Source organism: Ischnura elegans, chromosome X, assembly GCF_921293095.1.
Source record: "Ischnura elegans chromosome X, ioIscEleg1.1, whole genome shotgun sequence".
Classification (NCBI taxonomy): domain Eukaryota; kingdom Metazoa; phylum Arthropoda; class Insecta; order Odonata; family Coenagrionidae; genus Ischnura; species Ischnura elegans.
The window spans coordinates 104,268,161-104,290,437 of NC_060259.1; the positions used below are offsets into that span (position 1 = coordinate 104,268,161).

Genomic DNA, 22,277 nt, shown 5'->3' on the forward strand with positions numbered 1-22,277 from the left:
AAAAGCTAGAGGGGAAAAGCTTTCAATGACGCAGTATTCATTTAAATTTGCACATAATATGAGAAAACAAGAAAATGCAGCTTAATAAATCTTAGCAAAACACAACACGAAAACCCAGTTGCCAGAATCATGTAAACAAGTACGCATTTAATATCGTGTGTCATCTTTTTCTTCACTTTTTCGCAGCGTTCATTGCCAACACACTAAAATTTTAATGCATGATCGAGACTTTAGGAGCTAAAGTGCCACTTTATAAAGTGAGATCCTTGGGACGATTCTGAAACGAACTTTAGCTAAAGTCTCACTTTACCGTAAAGAGAGACTTTGTAAAGTGAGCAATTTCAGTGTCGTCTATGAATCGCACCCTTAGAGAAGTAAATTTTAATGATTTTAATCATTGGTTTATTGTCATAAATTAATGCATCAATGTTATCAAGGATGGATTGAACATCAAATTTGGTGGGGTCATGACCGGGGTCTGACCTGGGTCTGAGGAGTATGGAAAACCCCCTTGGGGAAAAGGGACTTTTTACCATGGGGAGTTTTACATTCTGCAATAAATACAACTCATACTTCTCTCGTGTTTGGTACTTGCGGCCATGCATTTTCATATACTTTTCCTTACTCCTTTACAAGGTTGCAAAAGCTGTTGCTCATATAAAAAATATTAATATGAATAAGGGGTAGAGAGTCATGACCCCTGTGACCAGGGGCTAAATGCACCCCTGAATGTTATAAAATAGCACCATTAAATTCAGACATAATTTAAATACAATGGCACGAACAAGATATATTTTCCCATATGAATATAAAGTTTACAGCCTATAATTTTGTGATGATAATAGAGTTCCAAGTTGATCACTTTTCATGCCCCTTTAGGATGAGGTCTGATCCAAAACAAAATTTAAGGACATTACCAAGGGTTAAACGGAACTACAAATTTTCAATTTTATGAATAAAGCCTGCTGTTTTTCTAGTTGAAAGTTGCTGCTCACACAAGAGAGTAATTTTGCTTCTCCAATATATTAAACAAGCGAATTCTTGTCAGTTTTTTTATCTGGGTTTGATTCTCCATCTTCCTCAAAAGTTTGATAATCCCAGGTCTAGCAATGACTACAGCACGTGGTCACCAGACAAACCAAATGACCACCAAGGAGTTGTAGTAATAGCAGAAAGCAGCAGAAAGCATGGGAGTAGTGCATCCTCTCAGGCAATCCTGGACAATGGTCACAGGCAACTTACTGAGCCAGAAATACATATGTATTTAAAAATTAACCTTTTTTGGTCCTCCTCAACTAACGTTTGTAGTCAATACTTAGTGTCATGTATAATGCTACATACGTTTAATTTAAAATTTGAAACTCTAATGCTACTAAAATAAAATGATGTATTTTAGTTTAATGGCATAGAAAGAATAACTGATGGCTTAGACCATTTTGCTTGGATTTCTAGTTGGGACTATATTTTGCCAGCAATAACCCTATTGGAAATATTCCAGAGAAAAATTTTCAATTGAACCGTTCAATTGAAAAGTGACAAATTTCAATTGATATTTTTTCAATTGAAAAAAAAATCAATTGAAAAATATTGAATTGAAAAATATTCAATTGAAAAATTCAATTGAAATTTGTTACTTTTCAATTGAACGGTTCAATTGATAAAATTACAAATACATAAATACATCCAGTATGGTAAACTTATTATTAGGTAGGATATACTTAACATCTAAATTTCACGAATCCCGAATTCTGAATAAATAAAATATGTGAACAGAAATTAAAGTTGAAATATTTTTAGAAGCAGTGTCATAAAAATTTTAATTGGGCTTTTCCACATCTAACATCACTTCTCACAATCCTGAATAGTTATCGAAAAGCTGTATAGTTTTGCCATGATTGTCAGAACAACAACTTTACCATGAGAGCCACATCTTTTACCAGTTCAAACAACGTTGAATAGTTGTCGAAAAGCAAACGTTTGTCCGCGATTAGCGATAACAACTTCACCAAAAAATATCTCACAAGTCTTTATCTAAGAAAGGCTTCTTGCATTGCATTAACCCAACATAACTTGTTTTTCACAACAGAAACATGTCACTCATGATTATACAAGAACACGGGAATTTCACTTCACACAAACAAACCTGCGTGATACACACTATTCCGACAATGCTAGTAGTTTTTTGTCGGCGACGTAACGCACGTACGCATAATTAAGTTAAATAAGCTTACATTTTAAACACAAACGTTAGTATAATCAGTCAAAAAACTGAAGGCAAACGATACATTACAAAATGAACACACTAAAGCACCACAATCACATCAAGACTTCCACTATATCACTGAAGAGACACGAATGACCTAACACAATGCTGTGGGGATCAAGCACAGGTTAAATAACACTGATATGAAATAGTCTTTTCTCCACAAGCAAAAAATTAACCACAATTGACCACAACCCAGTCAACCATGTGCACGTAAACATATGAATAACGGTATTTTTGATTACAATTGAATATTGGAGAATTCAATTGAATATTTTAGAATTCAATTGAGTATTTGAGATTTCAATAGGATATTTGGGAATTCCATTGAACATTTGAGAATACAATTGAATATTTGAAAATGGAATTGTATCTTTTCTTCGAATTCAATTGAATTTCCTAATATTCAATTGATTATTCGTATTTTCAATTGAAAATTTGAAAATTCAATTGAATTTTTGGATATTCAATTGAATACAAGGAAATTCAATTGAAAATTGGCATTTTCAATTGAATCATCTGATTTTTTCCAATAGGGAAGAGATTAACGTACAGATCATGAATACAGTGATTTTCTGATTCTACCAAAAGGCATGTTCACTGACATGCTTGGGCACTATAGTTGGCCACTAGAGTGATGTAAAATGAAAGTGGTAAAAATGATTGACAGTCAAAGCTATGTAATTCACTATGCACATAACATTTCATTATTAGCAACTGAAAATAAAACAATCTGAAATTTTTGGATAAACATCCACAGACAAAATTCTAAATGAAAGTATATTCTGTGTGCGAGCTCTTGTCTAGTAAGTAGAGCATCAGTTTGAATTCGACAGATGTGAACAAGAAACAGAACTTGAAAAATATCCTTAGATTTTACATATTACAGATAGAAGTACATATTCCTTTAAGTCCCCTGAAAGAACTCCTAATTGAATTTTTACTTGGCAGTTAAGGAAATATCCATTGTTGAAAAGGATGAAAAAGGGAAGGATATGAAACTTAAAATGCAATTATTATGCAATTAAAATGCAACCATTGGAGAAAATTGAATTTCAGATAAAACTGAATGAAAGGAAATATTCATTAATATCATAAGGTTTCCAAATCATATCGATGAATTCATCATTCAAGTAGGACATCTTATATAGATGCACCATTTGGTCAATAGAAAATACTTGATCATCACATCTACCAGATCATTTCTTGGTTATTAGCCTGCCATGGAGATATGTAGCTCTGTTACCTACGTCTAAAATGTCTATAATTTATCTTTATTTATAGAGCCTCAGCATTCTAATAAATTTACTTTGTACCTTAGGGATAGAGCGCATTATATTAGATTGAGTTTAACCTGTAAGAAATAGGTTCAATGAATATTGTATCCGTAGAGTTTTAAATGGTATTAGAACTGAGATAATTATCTAAGCTGGTGGTATGATGTTAATAACCATTAAAATCTCATCCCCGGATATGGTGATGGTTTTTACCATTTGTTATGCTTGCCTCCTGTAAGATGGAATATATTTAATGGCTGAGAAATACTGTGCAAACAACTAAAGTAATTATTTAAATTAATTCATCACAATGGTATTATTCAAACTTCAAAGGAACTGTATTTCTTGACTCAATTGGAGAAAAAAATGTTGAGGGAGTGAGAGCAGTTTTTGATTATTCCCTCATGGTTCAAAATTTATTTTCTTCCTGATTCAACTTTCAATATAGATCTCAGTGCCCCCTGAAAGCAGGAACACATCATGGGTTTCATTTGATGGCAGAAATAGACAAGAACTCCTTCATGGTGACAGGTAAGGGGTTAAACTGTGGTCTATTGATGGAATGAGCCACAGCAATCCCTTCATTTTCCTGCTAAGTGCTGCATGTGTGTGGTTGATATATCATTGGATCTAAACTGTGACTGTGCAAATTAATATATTTCTGTCTTGGCAGGTTATGGAGAATAATTGTGTATCTTATTGATTGAAGCATTGAAAAAATTGCTGAAATGCTTTTTCTTTGCATGCTTGTGGGAGTTATTTGGCCAGTATGATTGATTTGATGGGTGTGTTAAAAGTTGGGATAAAATTAAATGTCTTCATTATTTTCGTGTATGTAAGCTAGGGCATGAATATCCATCTAAAATGCAGTAGAATACTATGGTATTGTAAACGGTATTAATATTAGTTAATAATAGGTGTGGAAGCTTCAGCTGTCAATTTGATAAATTTTCATAACTGCTGTCCGCTATGTAAAATGTATTGGCCTGTTGAATTGTAAGACATACCTATTTTTGCTTTATATCGCTTAAGTTTCCAGAATAGCTGTAAATGTTTTGCCATCTTGTTTCCATTATGTGGAAGTACGTTATATCCTGTTATTTAATGTACTTCTTATGGCAATTGCTTTGTAAATGTTTTTGGGAACCATTTTTCATTTATTGTCAGTTGTATTTTCCTTCTCTGAAGGGAATCGTGGACATAATTGTCGTAGATGTATTAAATTGTTTTCATAGCATTTATTAGATTTCAACGCGTGAAGTAACTAATAGCTCCTTACAACATATGTGAAGTTTGATGTGAGTATTATGTATATACATACTGAAGTAAGTTAGTCATTTGATCATAGTATATTCTTAGATTTATTCATTTGTTTTGATAGTGTCATAGTGCTACTTTTTCCATTATTGCTTTATGTGATGTATGTGTTAGGTAAGTTAAGACTGATGCATCACTAAATTCAATCTTGGTTGTAAAAATAAAAAAATGTTAGTTTTAGAAGATGCATCATTTCCTCTCAACTGGTCTCCTTTCATGGTGTGGTACTTCTTTTTAAATGAGGCCATTATATTAAAACTTTCAGAGTGCATAGAGTAGTTCCTTTTCAACATTTACCTCTATCTTAAATATGAATATTTGAACTTTGTATTTTCTCGGTAATATAATTCTGATATTATATGTATAAGTAAATGTTTAACGGCATTCAATTTATGTACTCTGAAATTTTTGAGATAGCAGCCCTACTTTGAAATGATTAATGCATCACAAAAGAAGACTTGATATGACTGGAAAAGAGGAAATAGTGCATTCTCTCAAAAATTTCTTTTATCGAGTTGTTGTTTAAAATAATAGCTAATATCATTATCCCGTATGCATGTGCCTGTGTGTTTGGGGTATGCATTGATGAATGCCTGATGTCTATGGGTATTTGAAATATGCAAATTATGTACTTTAATGCACCGAATGAATATTTTGACATTACTGATTTTGATTGCATGTTTGCACATGAATTACCTGGTTTTTCACCAACTGTGATTAAAAAAAATACTTTTTCTCGGATTATAAAATGGCATAAAAATTTGTGCATTGTTTCCTAAAAATTTTATGAAATATAACCATTTTCTTTTACCATTTAAAATATGCCTCATTACTATCAACCTCTATTATTTTTGCTTGAAATTCATTCTTAATTTCTTTGTTGGCTTTTCATTTCTATCAATTGCGTGACAACCTATTCATCTCTGCCACCATGGATGATTGCTTGCTGTTTGAATTTGGCTGATTGTGTGTGTGCGTGCGTGTGGTATGTTTGCAGATCAAGCTGAACTGCGACGCAAGGAGCACTGCCTGTGTTTCCTTTGACGGACGCCACCAGCAACAGTTGCGTGTTGGAGATAGGTGTGTTACACATTCCTCACCCTTATTCTTTGTTTTTCATGCTTTTCTTTATGTTACATCATAATTATTCATATCACACAGTTTTCTCTGTAGGGTAGAGGCAGGAGAAATTTCATTTAGATCAGACAAAGATAATGGGGACTAAAATTTAGAAATTGCTTTTAGGGTGATGGCCTAAAATTAGATCTGTGTTTTGTATATTTAAGCATTAATTATGCTAGAGGTCAAGGATTTATTGAGGCAATTTTATGTAACCGATTATGATTGTCTTGGATTAACTGTCTGGAAAATTTTCAGGAAATATATTTTAACCATGTAGTGGAGTGATTTGAGGGGCAGTTCATTACTTGATGTGCTTCCAATTGTTGTCTTCCCTAAGCATATTTTCAGTGGTCCTTGTTTTGTAATTTTGTTTAGTTGAAATTTTTGATGATTTGATTAATTGTTGAGCAAAGTACTCTTATTTGTAGTTATGTTTTAGTGAATCTATCTCTTTCACCATTTGAGGCTTGTTTCTTTGTTATCATGTGTATTTTGAATTGGGAGATGTCTATGGGAAATTGTATTAGTAAATTAGCTCATGTATCTGGGGTGGTGTAGAATGTTTTTGTACTGTGGCACTGTAAGCTAACTGTCCGTAAGAGAACATTGAATCTGAGTGACATATTTGTAGCCTGCAAACTTTTATTTAGCAGTCTCTTATTTTTAAAGTTAATTTTTTCTAGCCAAATAATACTCACATTGTTACCTTGACATTGCTAAAAGGCTTAAGTTTTATGTAAGATTTTACACTTTTCCGGCAAACAACTTGTATAAACTCTTCTCGGGATTCCGCGCGGGTAAGATTTTGTAAGAGTGCCTACGTTTTGGGTACCAACTCGCTACCCATTCTTAATCATTCTCGCAGCTATTCTTGTAGCCGTGAGAATGGGTTGCAAGTCGGTACCCGAAACGTCGGCGCTCTTACACAAACTTACCCACATGGTATCCCGAGAAGGGCTTACGTTTTATTCCCTCAACTTTTTTTGTGAATTCTCATTCTTAGTCAATGCCAAAATTGTGAATTTCCTAATTTCTATAAGGTCTCTCAGAGAACCTATTCAAATGTGGCTACAGTAAACTCTTGATTTTACGAAGTCAGTGGGACCGGAAAATTGGCACTTCGTAAAATCGAGTTTCGTAAATTCAAACCTTTTTCATAAGTCACGAAAAAAATGTTCGCTTTTGTTTCTTCCGCCGTTTTTTGTCTTTAGTGGTCTTATTTAAATGTTTTCGGTGGTTATTCTCGGTATAATTCATAGAAAAGGCGTTTTGCTATCGATTTATGATGTGAAAAATCGTTAAATACCACCATAAAATTCCCATTTCTAGTTCATACTTCAACATCAACGATCGCTAAAGAAATTCCCGACCAGTTTAGAAAACGTAATCAAATAATGAATTGCAATGTTTATTATAAGAATTAACAGTAATAAATTTGTGGTTAGGAGCCAATAGCTACTATTAAGTATGCAAAAGATAGATATTTGTTTCTGACACCCACGGAATTTTAGCGGCAGCCGGCCTAACCGCCATTTATGTCGCCCTCTATCGCTCAGTGACGAGAAAAAAAGAAAAACAAGGGTCTTAGCCCGTTTCCAAAATAACCTTCATAAGTTAATATTTCGAGTTACTTCGTATTTTCAGCAGAATGTTCTCTATTTTCACTGAGACTCAATTACGATCATAAATATATTTATGATCGTAATTGAGTCTCAGTCAGAAGATAATCACATCCTACGTTATAACGTAGGATGTGATTATCTTCTGGCGAATATTTGAAGTAAATTCTGTTTGAGTTCTCCGTCCGACTACTGTGTTCCATCATCTTCGCAGACGTTGCCATAAAAGACTTAATTCTTCATCAGGACTGTATTCTTCATACCGGGTGTGAGGTGACCTGTTCATATAGTATGTTTCTCTCCTTTTATGCCGACAGGAGCAAGGTTCCAACCGGAAAACGACAGGAGTAACATCTTACAGTATCGGAGAAATATAGATAGAAACGTTATTATCCACATTGATTGTTTTCCTACAAGAGACGTTTTATCATTTCTCAACGTGGTTAAGTATTGCTTCGCTAGCGTGAATTCCCAAAAAATGACACGCAAAAACCTGTACCGTCACCTCATTTAGTTTTCGTGTTCCTTTCTCCGCCGTATTGAAAGTTAGGCAAAGGATCATTGACATAGAGAAAAGATTTTCTTAGTTTTAGCACTAAAAATTAGTCGCGCCATAATCGTAAATAAATATAGTGTGGAAAGAGCAAATAAATTAATTTCAATTGAAAAGTCAGCTGAGAAGAAGAGAGACAATTATAAGCGCGGCACCATTTTCCCGATAGTGGAAGATACTTCTTCCGCCTCTCTCCAGTTAATAACTTCCCCCCTTTGCAGGTAAAGATGAACCATGCCCTTTTCCACAATCGGGGAACGTTCCCAGTGGGTGGGGTGAATAAGAGTGGGATGGGGATTGCCTGAGGGAAGAAGTGTGGTCAGCACAAGGACTGGTGAAGGGGGCAGGACAAAGAAGGGTGGGGAAATGGCCTTCAGCTCTGCCTCAGTCTACTTTTGGGGGCCGTATTTTTTTGCGACGCACACAAGCACAGTCTCCTTAGGGAGGGAGTGAATGGGAAATGCTGGGGAAGGAGGGGTTTGGGATGCGTAAGGTGGGTGTCAGCAAGATCAGCCAAAGGCGGCAGGAGGGAAGGGACGGCTTTGGAAAGACAGAACCCCAGCATGGGAGAACGGGGAAGCGCGTGAGAAGAAAGTTCATGGTTAGACTTGGAAGTGCGTCTTCATTACGAGAAGCCTGAAATATAAATTGGCGGTAAATAGAGCCCAGTACTTAAGATATTTAAGTTGTTCATTCACAAAGGCCAATATATACACGAAAAGATATTATGGCGCGGATTGCATGTATCAACGTCCATTTCGGGATGTTATTAATTTCTGTTCCCATTTATAAAAGTAGCAAATAGATTTGAAAGAATGATAATCATGAATACAAATATCGAAATCGATATCCAAACGCACATGAGCAAAATAGATGAATGTATACATACCGATCCATCGCAAGTAATACCGCTCAAGCTTCTTCCGGTATAGGTCTTTAAAATCCTGGATAATGCCTTGGTCCAAGGGCTGGGACTTGCTAATGTTCGAGTCCTCTTTTTACCCCCGAACTCGACTAGCCAATTTTAGATCTTCCACGTATTTATGAACGGTGGCATTATCCATTATTAAAACAATTTTGCTGTTCTCTCCAGCAATTTTTCTCTGTAGACGTATAACCGTTTTCTGGAAATTTTCTCGGGTCATCCAGCTGTTTTTATTTGCATGGTAAAAAACGGGGAGGGCTTCCAATTTTGCATGTTTTAAGCACCGTGGCCTTTCAAATTTCCCAATGACAACGGGCTTATTTTGTCCGTGCCCGTTTGGTTGACGCACAGCCCCACAGTAACACGCACTTTACTCTTTTCCCCCCCATGGCACCTTTGCCCTTTGAAACCCAGGGTTGCGTCAGGTAATGCATTAAAAAATAGCCCAGTTTCAGGGGCCAGCGAGGGTGAGCTCGTTGAGGAAAGGGTCCCGGATTAGGGACCCTTCGAAGTGCTTCGGCGAAAAGTAGTCAAGTAGTCTTCGAAGTACGTTCACAGCAGTGCAAAGGGTTAATTAGGGGTGTACGAAATACTCCGCGCGACCTTCCTGACATGTTAAACTACGAATTATTGTCGATGCTATGTTTACGAACAGGCACGTAAATAGGGGCATAATGTCAGCCGCGATATTTTAACTGAACTCCTACTCCCCCTAAATTCCCACAGTGAGGTTTTTGGCGACCCATTTCTCTCCATAGTTGCATTATCATTTACGATTTCGCACTTTTGATGGACCACAGTTGGAAGCGCTGATTTTTTAGCTACTTACGCCGGCGTAACTAGTTTTGTTGACAAATTTTTCGCCGTAGTTCGTATAAACGAATGCCATTTGCTCCTAGGGACCGAGCCGAGGTTCGTAAATAAAAAAATTTCGTATAATCGAAACTTCGTATAATCGAATAGCGCCATGTATTTAGCATAGGCTTTTCACCGGGACCGCAATATCACTTCGTATAATCGAAAACTTCGTAAAATCCTGCTTCGTAAAATCAAGAGTTTACTGTATATTCAAATTTCTGATGTTTGTGATAGAATAGTATTATGTATTTGAATATAGAGGGTAGGATATGTACTCAGTCACTCTCTCTGTTTTCATAAGCTGGTAGGATGACCATAAAGTATGTTCATATTTTCTCATGTCTTTGCTCATCTTAAGCCACTGAGCTTACAAGTTCACCCCATATTATGCCTCAGTAGAAATCAATGTCCATAACCTCTCTCATCCACAGTATAAATATTTTACCACCAACTATAGATGTTAAATTACAGAAGACTCTTGTCAGCATATTCATTTGGGGCACATTGTCCTCATTTAACGCCTTTTGTCTTCCAATCTGAGTCTCAGTGCTTGGAAATTATTCTGTCAGTACATTTGGTCACCTCATGTGCTAGCAAGAGTCTCTTATATTTGTAAAAAATCATTTACATGGTTCATTTTAAAATTACTTTGGACTTTATCATTGCTAATTAAAAGTATGTATTGCCATGGGTTGCCTGAGAGTTTTCGTATGTGATGGACGTGCTCCATCATTGTTTTGGCCCATCTTCACCTGCCCATAACTTCTTAGAACAAAAATTAATAACCAGCAAAAGGGCTAAATCTATGATTATAGGTATTAATTTATTCAAAATCCTGGAATAAATTTTGATAATAATGTTATGCATCTCATAATAGTGTATGTAAGTGGTCATGATAAAATCTTATCATCTGACTGCTATAGCTTTATATGAGATGTTTGTATTTTGGCCTCCCCAGCCATGAGTATAGAACTGAGAAATAGCTGTTCCTTTAGTTTGAGCTTTAACCTTTACATTTTGAAGTGAAACTTTGTTGTCCTTTCTTTTGTAGACCTTTCTTCATTAATTATTTTCCTTTTAATAGAAAGTGGAAATCCTATCAATGTGCTTACATTGAAGTATAGAGTAGATGACGCTTGGGTTATGCATTATTAGCCTAACCCTTTGCTTTTTATGTACCATGTAGAAACGTGTTTGTTATAATTAAATTTGGAATATTGTCATTGAAGTTTCATGCTAAATTACTCGAATCAATCACTTTGACCTGGCCAATATGCTCCTTTAACACATTTTACCTTCCTAGATGGGCATTGCTTAAAGTTTCTTTGAGGTACTGTAACCCTTGGGCTTGATGAGGTGTCACAGCATAGTGTAAACACTTTCGTTCAAATGGCTATTAACTCTTTAAGTCCTATCTTGATAAAACTTTTATGCTGAGAAATTGTTATGGTATTATCCCCTCAAGCGTGACTTTAAATGGCAGAATCCAACCCCTGAGCGATGCAGCGTTTTCATTTAACCAAATCGAGGCCTCAAGCATATATGACACACTGTATTAGTCAAGCTTTTTCAGTCTATATTCTTAATGTTTGCTTCTAAATATATGTGCTAGCAGTTTGCATATATGTAAGATAATGCTGCCTGTCATCGTTGTGGCCTTCCCTGTTTTCTAATTGCTATTTTTTTGAAGTACATAGTTTCATAGTGCTAAAAATACGTTTGTAAATACATATATGCACTGAGTCTTTGATATTTCTTGAATTAATGCATGCTGGGTGATTTAAATACCTTAAATTAAACTTGCATTCAAGTCACTGAACTGACTCGATATGCTTTCTATATTGTGCATGCTTAAGGCATTGAAGGCATCATTGATTAGATGCTGTCAAATATGCCTCTTGCTCAATAATCACTATAGACTCTCTGAGCTAGAAGAATTTAATATTTCCATCCATATACGTGGGAGGAAAGTTTATCTCTGCTCAAATTTTAGGAAAAAGAGGCATGGTATTTTGTATGCCTTAATTTTTTAATTGAATTTGTTTTCTTGATGATATAAGTAACAGTTTTGAGATTTGCTGAAGATGCGGTTACTATGTAAGCATTTTTAGTGTTTTTTGATTGATTTTCAACTGGCATTGAATTTATATGCGGTTTTGGGATGAAGGTGATAATAAACAGTGCCCACTAGTTGATGGTCAGATATTAAGGGTAGCTATTTGAAACTAAATTTCTGCGGTTGCGTCATAATTTTTTATAGGAAATCGTATCACGGTAGAAATACAGTAAAAAAAGTAAGCATTTGTAGCTTTATCATGTGCAGAATAATTTTCCACATCTTGAGGTGTTCATATCAAGACAATTAGCCTTATTCCTAAAATTTAAAGATATTGTAAGCAAGATTTCTTGGCAAGTTAATGGTAAATTCTTCTCAGGTTTCCCAGTGATTATTTTGATGTAGCATCAACCTTTGGTGGATGTAATTGAAAATCTTTCTTAAAACCGTTTGTCAGTATCGAGATGGTAATTAGGTGGGATATATGCAGTGTTTGAAAGTTGACTGCATTGCGGAATTGTTTTGATTAATATCCAGGAATATACAGTCTGGATCACTAATGTGCTACTACCTCAGGTTTTGGAAACAAGGCATTATTTTTTGGTGGCTCATCAAGTGAAGTGAATGAAGTATCTTTGAAATGAAAATGTTGATAAATTTTCAACTCTTCGCCGAAAAGTGAGATAATGAACAATATTTCAGCTTGTCTTGGTCTATGGGTAAAATGCATTCATTTTTCATGGCATGTATATTACATATTAGCTTGGTCTACCTTGAGTCACCTTTTTTGATAGAATGTATAAAAATGCCAATTGTCATAAATTTTGAATATTCAAGATTTTGAATTAAGTTTTGCATATGTTTATGCAGAAGCTTGTTGAACAATGTGCTCCTTAAGTGCACTGAATCATCCTTCAAATGCCTACTTAATAATCCCCTCAAGTGGGTCTTAAATTTTGAGTTTGGCTAAGGGGGAAGAATGCACCTACCAGAAATGACCTTGCTAGGCCAGGAAGTGTTGTCAGTTGCCAAGGCTGCTGTCTGCTAGCTGAGGTGCTTGGCATCCCTTTGCACAATGACCTTGTACACAGTTTTGCACTCTCCCTAGCATCACCTGTGCCTATCTTTATTCTTCGGTTTGCCACAAATAAACTTGTTTGTGCTTGCAGCTGCAGTACGCATCACCTCATGTCATAATTTTTCAATTTATCGGAAACTCCATGAACTGGAGGGGATGGTGATGATAAGAAGCACCTCATTCAAAGTGATAAACATACTCCTTAATTAGACTCTGATGTGCAACAATGATGTCAACAGCATGCATATAAATTCAGATCCAGTGTTTTCTTGGCTTATCATCTGGATGTAATTTTTTCAGATTTCATCTGCGTTAATTGCTCCATGAATACTTTCATTTTTGAGGGTCGATTTGTTTCTTAGTACCTAGAGGAAATATCTGTATCAGTTCATTCAGTGACTTGAGGATTGGTAAAGAGATGTTAGTAGTCATAAAAGCTTCCTTTAACATTAGCTACTGGGTATTGAACCAATTGGTTTTAATTGTGCCGTCAAATGTAGTATTTATACCATCAGAACAAAAAGAATTGACCAAAAATATATTACTTCTAGACTGTTATTTAGTTAACCTGTATTGATGAGGGGATAGAGGAGGTCGGGAAACACTGATTAACTAAGAAAGGAAGGTTTAGGTCATAATATTTTTGTCATTCATCAACTTGCACAAAAAACTGAATTTGATACTTCTACTGGATATACTTTAAGTCCTTTGCCGAAAATAGTTTTCAGTTATTCCCCTTGGAGAGAGTTGCATTCCAAGTTATCAGATTTTGAGGTGATACACTTATGGTTAGATTACAATACTTTAGGCAGGGTTAAACTCCTGGACGAGTATGGCCCTTTTACATTTTTGTGTTAATTGTTGTCTTTCTTATATTTATCCATTGTTTTAATTTCTTACATATTCTACTCCTCAGTAGACAAAATTGTTTCAATCTCCTGCATTTTACCATACTAAATGAGTCCACTTTTTTAACTCAATCAAGTTTTGTTCTTCCATTTCTCATTCTTATTTCTCAAACTCGTTTGTGTTGCTACGTCCTCTCATGGAATGTTTGTGTGAAAGTTTTGCTTGAATGGTTCCTGGCTGAGTATTGGTTTGGCTGAGTGTTGACCTGCATGGTTTTTATTTTGTTTGGGTGTACTCAAACTGTGAAGATACTGCCTGTGGTTATTGGTTTTTGTGTAATGCCTGTGAGATTAACCCTCATATGGATTTGCTGCGCCTTAGCGGCGCTCGAGGTTTTAAAAGTGGTGTAAAAATTTTCCATTCCAATGAATCATTTTGAAATTTTCAGTAGTCTATTTTTTCTGCTTTCTTCGTCTACAAATAAAATTTGTTAGCATAGTGTCGATAGGTTACATTTTATTGGCCTCTAATGGAAAAAGTTACGTCGTTGGATTTTCGGCGCCGCTGCGGCGCTCAGTATTTCCTTGTCGCTACGTCGTTGACTGCACTCTCAATGTTAATGTCAAAGCATTTATGTTTCGTATGAAATGCTATAATATATTTATAATCATATTATTTATATTTCTAAACATAATAAACAAAATGAAATTGTTAAACAAAAGTAAAATATTACCATACCAATTTTGCTTTCTATTTTAGCTAAGAATCAAAATATTTGCCTTGTTATGATGTTCACTGACAAAACTTCATCTTTTCACAAGAATTATTCATAAAAACTCATGGCTAGTCAAAGTGGTTTTTTCATGGACCTCCGACTTAGTTTTGCTTGGGCACCTTCTCCGCTCCGCATCCACGTACCTGCCGTGGTGATAGTCACCTTAGGGTAAATCCTAGGGTGACTCTGTTTAGAATTCCTCCAAGCAGCAATTCTAAGAAAAATTTAACACAATGCATTATCCGAATAATGCTTTCTCACCGTTGTGTGAACATTTCTCGCTGAATGAGTTACTGTAACTTGCCAGGAGATTCAGAAGTTTCACCGACTACTGTGAAGAACACAGTTATTGTTATATGTCTTGTACCTTTCATTCGAAAAAAAACCCTTCGTTGCTACGATAGTCTATACAAAATTGCTGGCATTTATATAGTTACTGATGACGTGACAGTTTACCATTGGGGTGAAATCAAGATAACTACCCAACTAATTGTGTGATAGAAAATAATTTCTCTTTCCTGACGATGAGTTTAGACTTTACATAGTAAAAATCGTTTCATTATGAATAGGTGAAAAGACAATTTACGGTGAGGTGAAAATTTGTGAACATATTTCTCGTTTCTTTGTGTACTGAAATGCACAGATGTTTTATGCACTGGGGGTGTTACTAACGTAAAGGGGTGAGTGAGGAGGAGAAAGGAGAAGGAATGCCAGGAGGTTGTTTTTGGGTGAAGGGGTGGTAGTGTGTCGACTGCCAAGGATCAGGGAATACCCAGATCGTTAGGACAGTTAGGAGTAGAAAATCCTTATCGCGAAAAAGGTTGGGAGTGCAAGGAGGCAATTAGATACAAAAGCCTGCTTTTTCTTCGTCCTTCCAACGCCACATGAGGGACAGTGAACAAAAGCCTTGTCAAAACGCCCCGCGGTGGCCCTCCCTTCATTCCAAGAAGGTCCAGCTCGGGTGGGTCATTAGGGTGGAGAGAAGTTCAATCAAGTTTTGTGGGAGGGGGGAAGAAGGTGGTGAATGACGAATAAGGGAGCTTAGTGGGAAGGTATGGACAGTCTCAATGTTTGGGTCAGTGAAACGCTAAGAAAGGAAACTGAAAGAAAATGTAAGGGAGGTCCTTCCAAAGTGAGGGTATTTTTGTCACCCCAGAGCATTCTTTCATCACTTTCTCACCCAGAGCTGGACGAAAGAAAAAAGGCAGCTGCTCCTTCTCCCCTACCACCAATAACACATACTTCTAAGAATTTATTTTTTTTGGATTCCCCACCAATACAGGAGTAAAACCTTATCTGATGCGCTCCCACGCAAAACATTTACCCGTCCATATCTAAGGAAATCTTTCCCTTGGGCTACACGCCCCAGTGGGGGAATAGGGTTCCGTGGTAGGAAAAGAGTACCGACTCTTCTAGCTCCAACTCCAAAGAAGCGTTGGGTTCTTTGACAAGTCGCTTATCATCCCATATTATTTATATTTCAAAACCCGTAAGCCTTGATTTTTTTTAATTGCAGGGCATAAGCTCCCAGAATATTCGTAAGATTTGTCTTGATCGCCAGAATCTTGTAAAAACCACGAAAGTAACACTCGTCTCTTCTCACTTAACCTACAGCTGTTCTATTATTAACGTTTAATAACTTATCCTTCTATATACACTGCGAAGATATAACATATGGGTGGACTCAGTGAAGCAAAATTATGTCATATAGTCATAAACGAATTTTATTCGGTCAGTATTTTTAGTATTTAGATACATAAAGTTATAAACAATATAAACATTAAAAAGCGGAGTTTGTCGAGCTCTACATATCAGAAAAATATTTCAAACAACAATTACACACGAAATAAAAACTTTCACTCGAAAATAACAAACAAAGGGAACTGAAATAAAGAGCATTACGGCAAGAAATGGAAAAGAATGCAGCGTTCAAGTTTTTTTGTTATAACTTCAACAATAAGGGTTTAAATCTAGCAAAACACGGTAAAAAATAAAGATAATAGATGTATTTACCATTATCAATCAGAAAACTTGTAAATTCAGGCTAACTTTGAAAGATAATAGCAAAAAATGACGCGGCGCGGCTGCGGTGCCGTAAATCCAACGACGTAACTAATTTTGTAAATCCATATGAGGGTGAAGTTGTTGGTGAATCTTCTTGCAATCTATCTGTGATGGAATTAACTGAATTCAGCCATTCAAGATATGTTTTTGAAATTATTCCATTTAATTTTCTTTTAGCTATCATTGGCTGGTTTCAGCTCTGTTTCAGACACCTGCAAAGTAAAATCACTTCATATCTCTGACAGCGTAGCCTCTCTTCACATATTTCTTTTTCATTTCAAAGCCTGTTCATGGTCTAGCAGTTATGCTAAGCTAATCATTTCCTTCCATTCAGAATCAAAATAGGAAGCAATCCTATTCTTATCTATTTTCCTTTCTGCTGTGTTGTTCTACCAAATGCATGGTAGGGCAGGAATGAAAACCAAAAGGACATGTCAATAATGACTTAGCCTGCATCAGAGTGATGTTATTGTGATTAACTTTTCCGGTTCCAATAAAGGCAAACCACTCATCTACTTTCTCTTTGGTAGTTTTTTTGTGTTGCCATTGGAGAGCTTTTGTGTTTCTTAACCCATTCACTGCAGGGTCAAGAGATCAAATCAGTATGTGGGAACATTTTCAGTGCGGCAGTATGTCCATCAGTGACCACTGCTCATAGGTATAATGCTCAGCATGCAAATTGGTGGGCTTAACAGTGAATGGTTTAAATGGTACCACTTACATTTCTTGGTGTTTGGCTTTATTTTTGGAGTTGCATGCTATTTTCGTACTTGTGCATGTCAATGAGAAAGGACTAAAGATCCATCTTCGCTATTATTGTGTATTTTAGGAATGTTCAGCTGCAGTACTTATTTACTGTGCTGCATAATCAATAATTAGTCACTGAAATTTCAAACTAAATTGGAATATTTTATTTTGCTTTTTAAAATAAACATTTAAAGATTTTTTGACCAATGAAAGCCTTTTAATGTCATTTTTGGCATATTTATGAGCATAAAATTGCTTGCTTAAAAGTTGGATTGATAAATATATTTTTGTTAAGTTTCAGTCTCACAATTAGTCCTGCCAAATTTTTTTTCTTGCATTTGAAAAATGAGATTCCTTTGTAGTTTTCACTCAAGATTTCAATCATTCCATTTTATTCTTTGGTGTTCCAAATGGTACTTTCATTAAAAACCTGATCAGATTTATAATGATGAACAAGCAAACAATCACATACTCATGGTTTACTACGGAACATATTGTATGTATGAATTGTCATATTTTTTATCCCAATTTGTGCCTCATTAGGGAATATAATGTTTGCTTATTTGTGAATTGATTGTTTTAGCCTGAGGGTGACCACCTCCATCTATCCTGTGCCATCCATTTGTGCCCAGGATCAAATCTCCGACTGGTTTGATTCTCTGGCCGAGTGCCTGCATTGGAATGTACGAAAGAGGCAAAAGCATCTCGACGAGCTGTCAGACTTGACACATTCCAGCTCCAATGACACTCTAGATTCTTTGGAGCACACAGATCAACTGGACAGCTAGGTGGAGGTAACGGATCTGAAACAATGAAGCTGATGACACACAGGGTGTAAAGTAAGTATGTGGTGACAGTAAAGAATATTGATCATGTGGTATTGAATCATGATAATATAGGGATGCTCATTTATCTTTAAATATTTGAACCCAATGCCCTTAATATCCAGTTTTACTCTGGAAGCATTTAGAGGTATTTTGTGTTGCTAATGTTGAAAATTATTTTGATGAAATGAATGAAAACATTAAAGTAAGGGCTAGTGGTTATTTTACTAATTTTTCTTTGCTCAGCTAATCACCTGTGATGAAAAGCTTAACCAAACTAAGAGGGGTAATTGGTGACAAATTTTTGGGGATAATTGGGGACATGCCATGTATGTAGGTACTTTCTACGTCAATTTTAAATTTTACATTTATTGCCCAAGTAAACTATCATGGAATTTCCATGTTAAAAATTATGTTACCTAACTTTTCATTGTATTTGTCCCCATTATGAGATATAATCTATATTCACCGGTGGCTTGAGTCATAGTGACCTAACTTTTTGTGCAAGTACGAAAATTTATGTATTGCCTTTCTTTATTTGTAGTAATGGCCTGGGATTTCCTCGGTGAGTGCTGTGTTGAAGAATAAGAATTCAGAATATACAGACAGACTTCATGGCTGAATCCTTTGATTCCCTCCTCCATGAATCAACTGATCATGTGTCATGTCAGTGGGTACTGTCTCACTCTCTCATCCACAAAATATTTTGCTTACTATGAATTGATGTTCAAGTTTCTTTGCAAGAGGACCACTTGGATGCAGAATGGGATATTAGGGAGCAACAGTGAAAAATTTTTGGAAAAAAACTTTTAATGTGACAGAGTTTTATTTCCCCTTTTGTATCAATTTATAAAAGTGACATTTCAATGAGAAGTCTCTTAATTAGTTCGACTGGTGTGAATCCTTTGTTTCCTCTTGCTATTATCATCATCATCGAATCTTCGTTTTTCTTTTTTATTTAATGTTATTAATTGGTCCATGGCTCTCTGCTATTTTTCATACCGTTTTGGTACTCAGAAAGGTATCATCTGGTTTCTAGTGTAATAAGTTTGGTAGCATGTTTGTCTTTGAGGGTTATCAGTTCTCCTACACTTCTTTTACTCCTGATGAAAACTTTATTCAGCTAGTAGTGTCACTTACATTTAGTTTGCTGCTGTAGTGTGTGGTTTCTTGTGTATGTTTATTTTATAATTTATTATTTGAGCCATTTAATTCACGAGATTTATTTTGAACAAAGTGATGCAGCTAGCACTGCCATCAGGATAGGGAAAAGCAGAACGAATACTTCAACATGAATAGTGAAAACCTTGTTTGGAGTGATTCTCATCCTGGCTGACAATGATGGTGATGTTTACAGAGTTTAGGAACTATATCTATGTTGGGTCAGAGCAGTGAAAAGTTAATTGCCTACATCATTGTTGCTGAAGAGACAGACAAATGTTGTGATTATGGTTGTAATATTTATGCTCATTAGTTCTCTTGCACCTTGCAGAATGTCACCTGCTTCTCATCCTCTGTGAGTGATGAGTCCAGCAAGAAAATCATCGACTACTAGGGACCATATATTTGAACTGTCACGGACAACCCCGAGTCCAAGTCTGTTTACCAGCCAGAACTTATTTGTTATCCTTTTTCTTGGTACTTTCTTGTCACTGGAACCTCACTTTATAAAGATCATGTAATTGGGGGAACCATTGCATGCTAGGTAACTGTGATGGTGGTGTAGTTTAACTCCTTCGTGATCTCAATCTGGAGGATATCATGTGAAAACTTTTACCCCTAAGTTTACACCCACCTCACACGGAATGTTATAGAATTGTGCAGATGTGATTTTACTGAGGAGTACATGGTACCAAGTGTTTCATAAAAATTTCGTTATAACCAAGAACTTTTAGTTCTTGCTAAATTGAAAAGGACATCTGGGAAGAGCAAATAAGAAGTGTGCTGTAATCTGTCCATGTCACATTGTTGATTGCCCCTTCACATATTTATGATATCTGACCATCATTGCATGCGTGATGATAAAGATCATCTTCCTTACAGATGTCATTTTGCAGGATTTTAAAGTAATGGTTAGTCCATAAAATGAAGCTAATTGGATCATTGCAGTCGAAATAAATACTTTTGAATAGACAGAATGCAACTTAAAATGATTTGTAAGCATGTGGTATTTCACCATCGTTACATAAGTGTGAAAAAATAATTTTAAGTGCAATACTTTATTCCTAATATCTTGGAGATATAAACGTAAAAGGAGTTTTTATTCCATTTCCATTGGAAATTTATTTGCAAAAATGGAGCCGGAATAATGATATGTCCAGCGATCGTATTAAAATGTCATTGAAGGTGAATTTTATCTTTGGATTCAGTTAAGTTATGGGTTATTATTTAAGTTTTATGCAGTAATTTTCATTTACTCTATGAATATTATTTTGTGGCTTTCAGTTGAGATTTTCACTGATTTCTGGTCCATTCACTCAAAATTTTCTTGCCGTGGAAATCTTTGCTCTAATATTATAGGCTGAGTCTTACAAATTCTGAAGGCAAACAGTGGGCAACGATGGTAGTACACTGTATAGATATGAATGAGGGTTATGTGCTCATAAGGTCAATAGTTGTGCCTGTGAATTTAATTCACTTCGTGTAAAGTAAAGTAAGAATAATGGTTCATTATGTGATCAGTAACTTGAGATGGAGAATGTTCTATCGGACAAATGCTTTTCTCCCTCATGATCTTAACATTGGTCCCCCTGGAATTTTACATGAAGACCTATTCCCTGGGTAAAATCAAACTAAAGCCCACAATCTTAGGACTACAAGGAGAGGACCACCCACCCACCTAATTCATAACCCCACCACCATCATTTATGATCCCTGATCCATAGCATAAATCCCGGAGCATAAATCAGGCTTAGCAATCTATTTTTGCACAAACCTCAGTGGCCTCATTAAAAACCACTAATACTCTGGATTTGGGGTTGCCTGCCTTAGTATTATTAAAGTTTTCAGCAATAGAAATAGCAAGAACACAAGTTTTATGAATATCATAGGTTTCTAAATGAGTAAAGACTACATTTTTTGGTATTAAACAAAAAGCTGAGAGCCTTTGGTATTTACTAATGCTGTGGCATTTGTTGTAGATACAGTTTTCATAGATTTATAGTACCTATTTAAGGAGTAATATTTTCTGTATTAAAATTGAAGTGGTGCTTTTGTACAAGTTGTTTGAATATATGCTTGCAATAATGCATGCATACTGATGTATTCTGTTTTATACATAGAAAATCTGAAAGTACCTTAGGCCTTAACCATGAAATTGTTAATAAATATTCAACTCTTCACCAAAAGTGAGATAATGAACAATGTTTCAGCTTGTCTTGGTCTATGGGTAAAATGCATTCATTTTTCATGGCATGTATATTACATATTAGCTTGGTCTTCCAACTCTGAATGATATTTCAGTTCATGAGAATTGCTCATTAACTTCCTCGAAACTAACATTTTTGGCCCATTTTTATTATTGTTGTGTTTTTGAAGTGTGAAAGTGAGCTAAGAATAATAAATATTATAAATTATGAACTAATATGATTTAAAGTCAGCCTCTCAACATCCATTGTGTCACCCTGAAGTAATTGTGATGCTATCATTGTGTCATTATGTATAGTGGAGAAAAAAATTAAAGCAAAGTTTATTGGCATCTGAATGCAGCCAGCTGTGGAACTTCTCGAATAAGTTGGTTTTCCCAAAACTTTGTCCTCATAAGGTTCTCTTACATCTGGGAATTTTCAAACTATCTGCCCCTTGTAGTGGAGAAATTCAATGACATGTGTTGCCAGGGGAGACCATGCTTGTAAAATACAAATACATACATATTAAAACATTAAATGCATCATAGGACCTATGCACGTAACATAAAAACTCGTACCTTTTGATTGGTGGCTGTTGTGTTC

General features: G+C 35.7%; 1 protein-coding gene across 7 annotated transcripts in view; it reads left to right on the forward strand.

Annotated features, from left to right (window-relative positions):
• Positions 1-21,902, forward strand: part of LOC124170598 (NAD kinase-like) — a 223,024-nt gene extending 201,122 nt beyond the window's left edge. For 6 of the 7 annotated variants that reach the window (XM_046549418.1, XM_046549420.1, XM_046549419.1 and 3 more), the window contains 3 exons: positions 3,989-4,071; positions 18,087-18,342; positions 18,872-21,902. In XM_046549418.1, coding sequence (XP_046405374.1) covers positions 3,989-4,071; positions 18,087-18,291 — 288 coding nt within the window. In that variant the 3' untranslated portion in view covers positions 18,292-18,342; positions 18,872-21,902. Of the gene's footprint in view, positions 1-3,988; positions 4,072-5,854; positions 5,938-18,086; positions 18,343-18,871 lie in introns of all 7 variants that reach the window. The other variant, XM_046549415.1, reaches the window with a different exon arrangement.
• Positions 21,903-22,277: the final 375 nt, after the last annotated feature.